Here is an 11,700-nt window from a genome sequence, read left to right on the forward strand (position 1 = left end):
GCCACTTAGGCTAGGTGTGGGAGCTGAACCCCATAGGTCTGAGTGAATATAATCTAGGATAGCCTTTGTGGTATGTTGTGCTTTAGTGAAACTTTGTCTTATAGCCTTTCCTAAAACACAATGTTCACAGAAAGTTAGATTTTCTGAGAGACCTTTAGGTAGAATCCCTTGCTTAGATAAGACTTCTAGGCCTTTAACACTAATGTGAGACAATCTCTTGTGCCAAACATCAGCCTCAGTGATCTCATTTGTGGTGGCAACATATGCCCTTGTCATCGTTTCAACTCCTTTAACCACAAATAAGTCATTTACTTTTTCCCCAACTAGTATTACCTTAGAATCTTTTAGCACCTCAAGGGTTCCTTCTTTACCCCTGTATTCACACTCAATTGCATCCAGCATTCCTAGGGAAATTAGGTTTCTCTTAAAAAGTGGAACATATCTCACATTTCTAAGAAGTTTAATAATTCCATCCTTAAGTTTCATAGAAAGAGAGCCAATGCCTTCTATCTTACAGCCTTGGTTGTTTCCCATGTAAACCATTTCTCCTTCAATTTCTTTAAAGGTGTTGAACCATGGTCTCATAGAGGTCATGTGATAGGTGCATCCAGAATCTAGGACCCAATCATGTTTTCCTAGGGGATTTACATGGTTGGGTTTATCTAAAGTTGAGGCCAGAGCATTTGAGTAGATATAAGATCCTTCTACCACAGAAGCTTCGGGCTGTTTACCTTTAGAGTTTTTTTCTTTATCTTGGTTCTTCCTTTTAAGAATAAAACAATCTTTGATTAAATGTCCTTTCTTTTTGCAGTATTTACATTTTAATTTCTGTTTAGGCTTATTTTCTTTTGAATTATGTGGTTTTCTGTCCTTTGAGTGATTTGGCTTAAAATTTCCTTTGACAAATAACCCTTCACCACTAGGATGATCCTTTTTGTCAGTTTGTAACTCTAGCTCTCTAGTTCTTAAGGCTGATATTATTGTATCAGTACTTATATTATCCCTTCCGTATTTTAGAGCATTTTTAATTTTCCTATAGGGTTTAGGCAGAGAATTAAGAAGCACATAGGCCTCATTTTCATCCCCAAGTTTCTCTCCTAAGGTTTTAAATTCAGCAACAATTTTCTTGAATTCATCTAGATTATCATTTAAAGACTTTGATGAATCCATTTTGAATGTAAAGAATTTCTTCCTAAGGTACATTTTACTAGGAAGATCTTTTGTAGCATATAAATCTTCCAATTTAGTCAATATTCTATAGGCTATTTCTTGATCTAAAACTTGCCTTAAAACATTATCACTAAGGTTTAGGACTAACGTACCATAAGCTGCTAGCTCACAATCTTCTTTTTCTTGAGTTGTCACTGAGGCTGGGAGTGTAGATGGGTCAAGGAGAGCTCTGTGAGCCTTCTGTTGGCCGAGAATTACTTTGATTTTGGCCTTCCATAGGCCAAAATCTCCTTTAACATCGAACTTCTCTACTTTGGATCTTGCTACTAACATCTTAGAGTGAAAACTTGAATCTTGAATCTTCAAGAACTGCAATCTTGTAAGTCTTTTGCTCTGATACCACTTTTTTGGGCCTACACACTTGAATTTCTTTGAATAAAAGCCCAAATGATGAAGTTGGCCTTCAGCTGATCCAAACCATGATCAAGCCTGGTTAATTTGCTCCAAATATTTTTGGTAGGTAGATAACTTGGCCCTGGTTGCTCCATGATCTTCCAACTGATGTGCAACACGTGGATAGATCCACTTACTTCTGCCTGATGGGAGTGATACCACTTTGATCTGATGGGAAAAAGAAATTTACAAACAATTATTTTCTTTCTCTCTCTCGTCCTCTCCTCTGTTTGCAGAAACTCTCTCTAACTCTTTTTCTTTCTTATTATTTGCGTGAGTTTTACTGTGTGAATGAAGAAGAAGATGAACATGCACTATGATAAAGAGAAAGAAGAGAAGAAGATCTACACGAAGATATACGTGGTTTGACAATACAGTGTCTACATCCACGGGAAGGAGAATAACTTTTATTTCAAGATTTAAGTCACACTTTTCTTTACAAATCTTGTAGCTTTCTTGTAAGCTTATGAAAGATTGTACTACAAATTGTAAATTATGCATATTTATACTTTTTAGCTGATACAAGTAGTTACATAACAAACTATAAAGAAAAATATAAAAAGCTGTTGAAGATTTGTTTTGTATGCTTGAACTTATTTTATACTTCACAAATAGAGATTAAAAAGATGAGTTTATCTTTTGAGTGTCATCCCATCAATCTTCCAATCTGTATCTTCTTTTCCACAACAATCTTCAGCTACCCTAGATGACCAGTAACGCATTGAATCCAAAGGACATCACACCAACAAACGAACAAAAGCATGATCGTAGTAGCTATCTGATACAGCCTTACCAAAGGAGAATCTTAGAGGAATCTTGAAAATCAAGATCCCACATGGGCCAAACAAGAAACATCTTTTACTGTCATTTACCCATTGAGGAAAATCTTCTACCCACACTTTAGAAAGACAAAATCTTACCCTTCCTAGCTAAAGCATCAACCTGAAAGTTACATTTTTTGGGAACAAAATTGAAGGAAATATCCAAAGAAGAAGAAACGTCCATATCTCTTCCAGCTAACACAAACTTTCACCTCTTGAGCATACTTTTCGATTAATCAAATTCAAAGTTTTTAAACAGTCTGATTCAGTAATAATCGAGGAACAAGACACTTCATAGCCAACGAAGAGCTTCCACCCTAAAGAAGGCGGAGAGGGATATAAACAATGTTCAAGTAATCAATAGCAATAGCTTTTATCTCTCCAAGATGATTTATAAGGATACAATTCCACCCTAAAGAAGGCGGAGAGAAGATCCAAGAACCATAAACATTTAATAGATATAAGAAAAAAATAGTTCAATTTTGAATAAGGTGTCAAAACGGGAGAATTTAAAAGACATTTTTAGTTCAAAATTTTGGTCGTTCAGTGTTCTGCCGTATTGGTTGTTGGTATTCTACTTCACTTTAATCTTACTCAATATATCTATGACCTAGTCATCCAAAAATACAAGTTCCCTCTTGTTTTTATCAAAGAGTTAATATAATTTTAATGGTATGGACTTAAATAAACATATTTTTAAAAAAATTTATAGACTACAATGAATGTTTTTTAAAAAAAATAAAAATCAAAATAGAACCAGATTCAAAATTCACAGACTAAAATAAGATTTAAACCTTACACACGTTATAAATTTTTCATGTATAGAGGTATTAAATGATAATGAACTCTCTGTTCTAATTTTCTCCCACATGTATATCGTGATAGTGTGACAGGAGAACACAAAACCTATATTTATTTAATAATTTAAATGTGCGCCAGGTAAACATAAATTTATTTATTAATTTTCTAATGACCCAATCACCAGGATTTTGTTACAGATAAATAGTGTGTCGAATATATAATATCTGGTAATTTTTCAAAATTTTAACGGTCTGTTTACCGCAATTCGGCTCAATTAATATTTATTTATTTATTTAATGAAGAATGCTTGATTAATAATCATTAGAGAACCTTCCTAACAGAAAACAAAATCATTAGAGATCCTTTTAAAAATATATAATAATAAAAAGATAAAAAAAATAAAATAAAAAATAACAACAACAATTATTAGTGATCATACTTTATTTTAGTTATTTGATGTGAATACTGACTATATATTTTTTTCAAAATAGGCCATATCTAATAATTAATTAATCTGATAAGAGATAAAACTAGCCCAACTCAATAAACAACAGTTTGTTTATTACAATGTCCTAACAATTACATAACCTACTTTATGTTTATTTATTTGACGCAAACTATTAATATTTTTTTTAAGAAAAATAAAATATCCAATAATTTATTAGATAGAAGTCATAGTAAAAATAATTCAACAGTAATTAAAACGTACTCTTTCATCTTTTATGAAATTAGAGATTCAAATCTTTCTCTTCTACTTGTTTTATTATTATTATTATTTTTTAAGATAAACGAGCAACGTATATCAAGCCACATGGGCTAAACAAGAAACATCTTTTCCAGCCAAGTCATTTATCCATTAAGGAAAATCTTCTACCCACGCTTTAGAGAGAGAAAAAATCATAACCTTCTTAGCTAAAGCATCAACCAAGAGTTATATTTTATGGGAACAAAATTGAAGGAGATATCCTTAAAAGAAGAAGAAAGGTCTCGTATCTCTTCCAACCAACACAAACTTTCACCTGTTGACTATACTTTTCGATTAATCAAATTCAAAACTTCTAAACAGTCCGATTCAACAATAATTAAGGAACAGGGTATTTCACAACCAGACAAATAGCTTCTACAATTGTCAATAGTTCAGACTTGAATTGGATATAAATGATGTTCAAGTGATCAATAGTAATAGTTTTTAACTCTTCAAGATGATTTCTAAGAACACAACTCTAGCCAAAATAAAACGTAGAGAAGATCCAAGAAACATCAACCTTTAATTGATAAGAAAAAAAATGAGGTATAGATACAATATCCAAAATAACTATTCTACATTTTTAATAAATGATTAAATTACTATATCGACCTATTTTATTCAAATAAAAAATCATGGCGATTTTTTTCCTAAAGAAAAAAGCGATAGCAATAATTGATAATATAATATATTATCATTATTAGAGTTGGAAGTATTTGATAATCCTGGATAAAGAAATTAAAGGAATGTTGACACTTGACAGGGAAAAAAATTTAAAAACAAAAGAAATAAATAAGATTGATTAAATTTGAAGCTACAAATTTTGTGCAAAGATTTATATTATTATTTTTTAAAAAAAAAAGGGAAAGAAAAAGAAAGAAAAATCCTAATAGTACTTGAATTCACGACAGTCCAATCCATCCAATCACAGACCTATATTAATTTTTTCGGAGAAAAAAACTCTCTTCTTATTCATTTCTCCGTTTTCCACTTTCCCGGCAATACGAACGCACCGAATAAAACCCTAATCGCGGTTGTTGCGATAGCAAGACCAAAGCCCTAGCGCAGCGTCTCTCTCAGATTTACATCAGAATTATCCATTTTTACAAACGATATCAGCGTTCATTTGCTCTCCTACAACTTCTTTCTTTAAAAACTTAATTTTTCTCGTCAATGGCGGAGGCTCGGAACGGCGATCGGAGCGAGGAAACTGATTACACCTCGGAGGACGAAGGGACTGAGGATTACAGGCAGGATTACAGGCGAGGAGGGTATCACGCGGTCCGTGTTGGGGATACTTTTAAGAATGGATGCTATGTTGTTCAAAGCAAGCTCGGTTGGGGTCATTTTTCCACTGTGTGGTTAGCTTGGGACACTCATAAATCGGTATGGTTTTTGTTGGAATTTGGAGTTTTGGTTTCTTTTTTCGTTAGAAGTGAGAAATAGGAAGGAAAGTGACCTCATTGAGAGATTGTTGAATGCTCATTGGGGAATTAGTTGGTGGGATCTGTGGGTTTGATTACTAGAAACAAGAAAAGTTTAAAACGAGAATTCTGTTGTGTTATTTTCAAGAAAGTAACGTACGAGAAAAGGATTATATCTCCTGCCCTCATTCTAATAGAAAAGGAGCAGGATCGGTCCTCACCGCTTGGAGGTTGTTTTCAAGATTCAGAGTTGTATTTGAAGTCTTGAAATTAACTTTTTGCTCCCGATGTTCATTTTTGTTGGTCTTTATGTGTCCAGATCTTACTGATTTTATATCCTTTTCTTTCTTTATTTCACTGTTTCTTGAGGTGCTCAGTTTCAGCTATTTAGTAATCTCTACACGGTTTGGTGATTATGGGCTGAAATCCAAACCAAGCACTTGATATTTGCATTCAATGTTTAGTTCTTTAACAGACACGAGAATTTTATTGCTTGTAGCGTTATGTAGCTTTGAAAGTTCAAAAGAGCGCTCAGCATTATACTGAAGCTGCGTTGGATGAGATTAAGATTCTTAAGCAGATAGCAGAGGGAGATATAGAAGACAAGAAGTGTGTGGTGAAGCTTTTGGATCATTTTAAGCATTCTGGCCCAAACGGGCAGCATGTTTGTATGGTTTTTGAGTACCTTGGGGACAACTTATTGACTCTTATTAAGTATGCTGATTACAGAGGGATTCCTCTACACATGGTGAAGGAAATTTGTTTTCATATTTTAGTGGGCTTAGATTACTTGCACAGCAAACTTTCAATTATACATACAGATTTAAAGCCAGAGAATGTATTGCTTCCTTCTATGATTGATCCATCTAAAGATCCTAGAAAATCAGGAAATCCTCTCATCCTTCCAAACAGTAAGAATAAAACTTCAACTAGTTCTGATGCTTCAAATGATGTTAAGAGCTACAATGGGGATCTTACCAAGAACCAGAAAAAGAAGATAAGGAAACGAGCTAAGAAGGCAGCCCAGGGGCGTTTGGAGAAGGAAACTGTTGAAGAAGATATAGATGAAGAAGACTCTACAAGAGCTGGCACAGAAGATTTTGATAATGTGGCTAAATTAAATGGGGGTACAACCAAAACACGTAAAGATAGTCCTGTGAATGATGCTGATGATTTAAAGGATGCTAGCCAAGGGAAGAAAAGCCAGAGGAGAATGTGCCGAGAAACAAGGCGGAGACTGCTGGCAGCTGCTGATCTTAGGTGCAAGCTGGTTGATTTTGGGAATGCATGTTGGACATACAAGCAATTCACTAATGATATTCAGACACGGCAATATAGGTGTCCTGAGGTTATTCTTGGATCCAAATATTCGACTCCAGCAGATATGTGGTCATTTGCGTGCATTTGTTTTGAGTTGGCCACTGGTGATGTTCTTTTTGATCCACACAGTGGTGACAACTATGAAAGGGATGAGGTATGTTAAGAACCGTTCTTGTTCTTTTTGTTTTATTATTATGATGATTATTTATTTTTCCTGAACTCATTAATTCTTAACTGGAACTACTTAATTGAATCTCACCTCTTATTTGGAAGCACTCTTCCTACTCACAGTAAATCCCACATTTTCAGTTATCTGAAAAGCACCCTGAAAGATTATTTGCTAATGTTGCTTGTTTGAGTTTCAATGAGTTATGATTTGTTTCATTGAAGCGTTGCTCCTGCTGTACCTGCTAGAACAGCATAATGTAGAGGTTCATCTGATAACGATTTATTTATTTTTTATTGGTTGAGGCTCAATTTAGTTTCAACTATGTCATAAACTGAATAGGCCTGGTGAATAATTTTCTAAGGCCGCCTCTTTGGAAAATTTAAAGAAGTTTGGTTTTAACTCAGTGTGTTTCTTTCTGATTTTTTTAACCATAATGTGGCTAGCTATCATGTCAGCTAATGGTATTTCCATGAGCTCGTAGGGTGTATGTGACCCCCTTTCCTTTTGTATTTTTTGGATTAATAATAGTAGAAAACATTATGGTATTTGTTTCATATTTTTTAAAAATAACGATATGCATATCTTGTCAACATCATTGGTATATTTGTGTTCAGAGAACAGCAAAACAAAACTGTGTTGTAACCGTCAACTTATTACTTGGGATGCTCTCTTCCGGAAGTTCTAATTCTGGTCTTTATTTTATTTTACAGGACCATTTAGCATTGATGATGGAGCTTCTTGGAGTGATGCCTCGCAAGGTAAGGGTTAACATACTTATAAATGCCATGTTGCCTTCATTATATATATTACTCATTGACCTATTTCAACTACTCTGATATTTTTATGTTTCTTAAATACTAGTATTGTTATCATCTCATTTATTGTGGAAAATATTCCGCACAGATTGCATTAGGTGGTCGCTATTCAAGGGACTACTTCAACAGATATGGAGAGTTGAGGCATATTCGTCAGTTGCGGTTTTGGCCTCTTAACAAGGTGTTGATTGAGAAGTATGATTTCAGCGAGCAAGATGCTAATGACATGGCTGACTTTCTTACTCCTTTATTGGATTTTGCACCTGAAAAGAGACCAACAGCTGTACAATGTCTTGGCCATCCGTGGTTGAGCTCTGTCCCAAGAATTCTTGAATCTTCTGTATCAAGCCATCAAAATCAGCCCATAGATCAAAACACTTCTACAAAAATAAGCGAGAAGAATGAGAGAGAAGCCATGGAGATCGGAATTGGAAACATAGTTATTGATGGAACTTCAAAATCAACGTCATCGAAACAGACATGACTAGAGATGTAATGTATGACGTTTCAGGTTATTTGTCTCGTGCAATGTAATTCTGGTTTGCAGGTCAGGTTTCTGTTGGAGTTGGAAGCATTCATGATCCACATTGATTCAGCATTGTCCTACATGCTAAAGAAATGGTATTTTTGCTTTGAGAGAGTAGACCAGCTTTCGTAGGCCCTTCTCGAGTGATTTCGAACAACTGAATGTTTTGAGCATTTGTTGGTTTGACAGAGGGTGCCTTCGAGTATGCCTTTGCTTATCTTTTGCAACTCCCATCTCAGTGTTTCTAGGTCTCTCTGGGTCAGAACTACTTCCTGAAACCTTGAACAGATTTAAAATGTAAATCTTTTTGGTGCTAGATTCTTGCCATTTTTGGTTTGTAGTAAAAGTTGGCCATTACCTCTTTTTCCATTTTTCTGAAATGAATTTTATAAAAATTTGTTTGAAAACAATATAGTTAGGAAACTTTTGATTTTATACTAATCCTGATGAGAATTGATTTTTTAAATAGCTGGTTTCGTATTCCATTTGAAAAATAGGCCTTGTATTCACTTTTGTTGGAGTTCCTCGTTTATTCATTATGAATTTTGTTTTTACAGGCCAAGATCGCGTTGGCAGTTCAAAAGTTTCCCTAGCAATGGGGGGATTATTTGGAGCTTATATATATATATATATATATATATAACTTGTGAGTAGGGGTTTGCATAAAAGACGCCGAAAATCGATTTGACCGACTGAATTAAGGTTGGTCGGATGTTAGTTTTTCTACAAGAAAAATTTGAAAAACCGGTCGATTGTTATATCAATTGTTTTTTGTTTTATTTTTTTTTAAAATTTAAATTATTATTATTATAATAATTTTATTCTAAAAAATAAGTCTAAAGTAAGCTAAGCTCACTATCACCAATTCAAATCTAAGCCTATTGTCTTAGTATTTTTTTGTTTTTTTATGTTGCCTAATTTCTAAATCTACTATATGATTGATTTAAATTTTTTAATAGAAAAATGATTGATTTAAATTAAAAGAAGTTGCAAACTATGATAACCTAACAAAATATTTTATCAATTCATTTTTTTTTTCATTCATCTTAGATTTGCTTGTATTTTTTTAGGAGGAAAAAAGGACCATCTGGAAAATCGACACTGATTGATCAATGTAGACCCGTACTTCTGACGATTTAAATTTCACTGAAAACATGCTTGTTTGATTAATGGTACATAGCTTATTGTCTAATTCCAATATACCCTTTTATCTTTAAATAAATAAAAAAAAAAAAAAGATCTAGATGTTCTTTTGGAGGTTGATGGTTTAAAATATTCAATCATAAACTATTGTTATAATATTCCAACTGGTGAATCATCATATCATGCGAATGTATAAAAATATTGCAATTTTTGTATTTCTTATTAACAGCAATCATTTCAAAGCAAAATATAAAATTCGCCACTTATAAATTGTATTAATTTAGTTATGTACAGTTCAATTCGTCTTAAAATTTTAAAATTGTTTATTTAATTGCTAGAACAATGTAATAAATTTGCTGTGAAGTCACTTCTAAACCTTAATAAATTTGCTGTTAAGCCACTTCTAATTCCTTAAGGTTTTCATATATGCATGCTACATATGATTTCTTTAGGTAAAAAAAAAAAATAATAATAATTGCTGATAATTTACTAATAAAACTTCAGCTGCTACGGAACATGCATATTTAAGATTTATTTTGTAATTTATAAAACCAAATTAGGTATATTTTCTAAATTTGGCGGGAACTATTAGATGCTTTTAAAACTCAAGACTAAATTAAACACAATTTTTAACCAAAATTGCTAAAAGCATTACCAAACTAAAATATATAATCATTATTCTAGGAAGATATATGAGATTTCTATTTAAGATTGTTGTTACCTTTTAAAATAGAGATTTTTACATAAAACATCCTCTTCTAAGTTATATATTTTTAAATTTTCATTAAATTTAATTTTTTTTAAAGAAAGACTTCTAGTATTATTTTTGGACAAATTTTACATTTTTTTATTACTTTTATTCCGATTTCTATATATATTTTCCTATTTTCAAAACTTTTTTGATGGAGAGAGAAACTGCATTTATTATGAAGAGAGAAGATGTATTTAATATGATTTTTCAATATTTTCAAATGTAGAGAGAATATGTATTTATTTGTTGAGATTTTTCTATTTATTTAATTAAATTGGAGAGAGAAAATGCATTTAATGAAATTTTATTTTATTTTATTTTCGTTGGTTTCAAGTATTATTATTATTTTTTTTTAGATTCATGACTATTTAAAATATACCTCATAACATTTTATTGAGTATTTGAAATATACTGCAGTATATAAATTAAAAATTGATTGTTAGGATTGATGTCCTAAATCTCTCTTGTATTCTCGTAGTTTGTAAACTCTATATAAACAAATTGTTAAAAAATAATTGTTATTTTATGAGCATACAATTAATCCAATAAACAAAGATCCTAGATCATTTTATGTAATTTAAACATGTATGTAGAGACATACATGTGGATGATGTTTAAATGATAACTTAAATGGTCTGTAATAGATGGATAAGGCTGGGTACCTTATCCTAGTGACACTATGAATACAACCTGTTTTGTAAATGTTCCAAGTATTGTAAAGTACTACAAATGATCTGATCTTGATCATTCATGTGGAGATATGTGAGCGAAGGTATCATATACAAAGAGTTTGTATAAGAACGAACCACGAAATGACTAGTCTCATTATATAACGTCGTTAATAGTAGAGACTCACATTTCATCAGGATGATTATAAGTCACATAACCTGAATCCCGAATGAGTTGTGAACTCCTACCTATGAAGTTAGTCATTTGATTTGCATAGGTGAGAGTGGTTAGATTGTCCACTTAATATGTCTACCATTTTAGGGATTCGTCTGATTAGGGAGATAGGAACACAGCTACACAAGACCGAATTCACTCATTCTCTAGTGTCGGGATAAGTAGATAAGTTGTTCCCTTAAGGGCTGATTTCGGGACTTAAACAATATGATGCCACACCCTCTCTTGGTCTGAGAAGGGTTTGATCATAGTTGGACTATGACTTATTGTTCATTAGAGGGATCAATGGTACATAAGGAGTTAGATGTAACTACAGGGGCAAGACGATAATTTTGACCCAACCGTACTTATGAGCAATTTGTGAAGAGTCATTGCACTGTTGACTAGTTATATCCAATGGACATAGAAATGAGTTTAATTAATTGTTCAAGTATCATTGGAGCTTCAATCTACAGGTCTATAAGGTCCCATCTGTAGCTCAACAGGGATTATTGATAATTCATTTTGGATTAATTTGAATTTTTCAAATTAATTGAAGAAATTAATTATATATGATATAATTAGTTTGAATTAATTATATGTGATATAATTAATATAATGTACTTGATACATTATAATATAAAGTTTATTTTGAGAGGAATTAAGTATTTGAATGTGTT

General features: G+C 32.5%; 1 protein-coding gene across 1 annotated transcript; it reads left to right on the forward strand.

Moving 5' to 3' along the window:
- Window positions 1-4,888: 4,888 nt before the first annotated feature.
- On the forward strand, window positions 4,889-8,560 carry LOC120088616 (uncharacterized). Its single transcript, XM_039046030.2, has 4 exons — window positions 4,889-5,376; window positions 5,914-6,888; window positions 7,614-7,661; window positions 7,807-8,560. Exons 1-4 carry the CDS (start codon window positions 5,164-5,166, stop codon window positions 8,200-8,202), a joined length of 1,632 nt encoding a protein of 543 aa, XP_038901958.2. The 5' UTR covers window positions 4,889-5,163; the 3' UTR covers window positions 8,203-8,560.
- The last annotated feature ends 3,140 nt before the right edge of the window (window positions 8,561-11,700 follow it).

Source organism: Benincasa hispida, chromosome 10 (genome assembly GCF_027475165.1).
Source record: "Benincasa hispida cultivar pf3 chromosome 10, pf3_genome.v1.1, whole genome shotgun sequence".
Classification (NCBI taxonomy): Eukaryota; Viridiplantae; Streptophyta; class Magnoliopsida; order Cucurbitales; family Cucurbitaceae; genus Benincasa; species Benincasa hispida.

Bases quoted from the DNA above. Each gene is read 5' to 3' on its own strand.
- LOC120088616 (XM_039046030.2), top strand. From the start codon at position 5,164: ATGGCGGAGGCTCGGAACGGCGATCGGAGCGAGGAAACTGATTACACC. The intron at 5,377-5,913 runs GTATGGTTTTTG...TATTGCTTGTAG, and splicing joins CTTGGGACACTCATAAATCG to CGTTATGTAGCTTTGAAAGT. The intron at 6,889-7,613 runs GTATGTTAAGAA...TTTATTTTACAG, and splicing joins ACAACTATGAAAGGGATGAG to GACCATTTAGCATTGATGAT.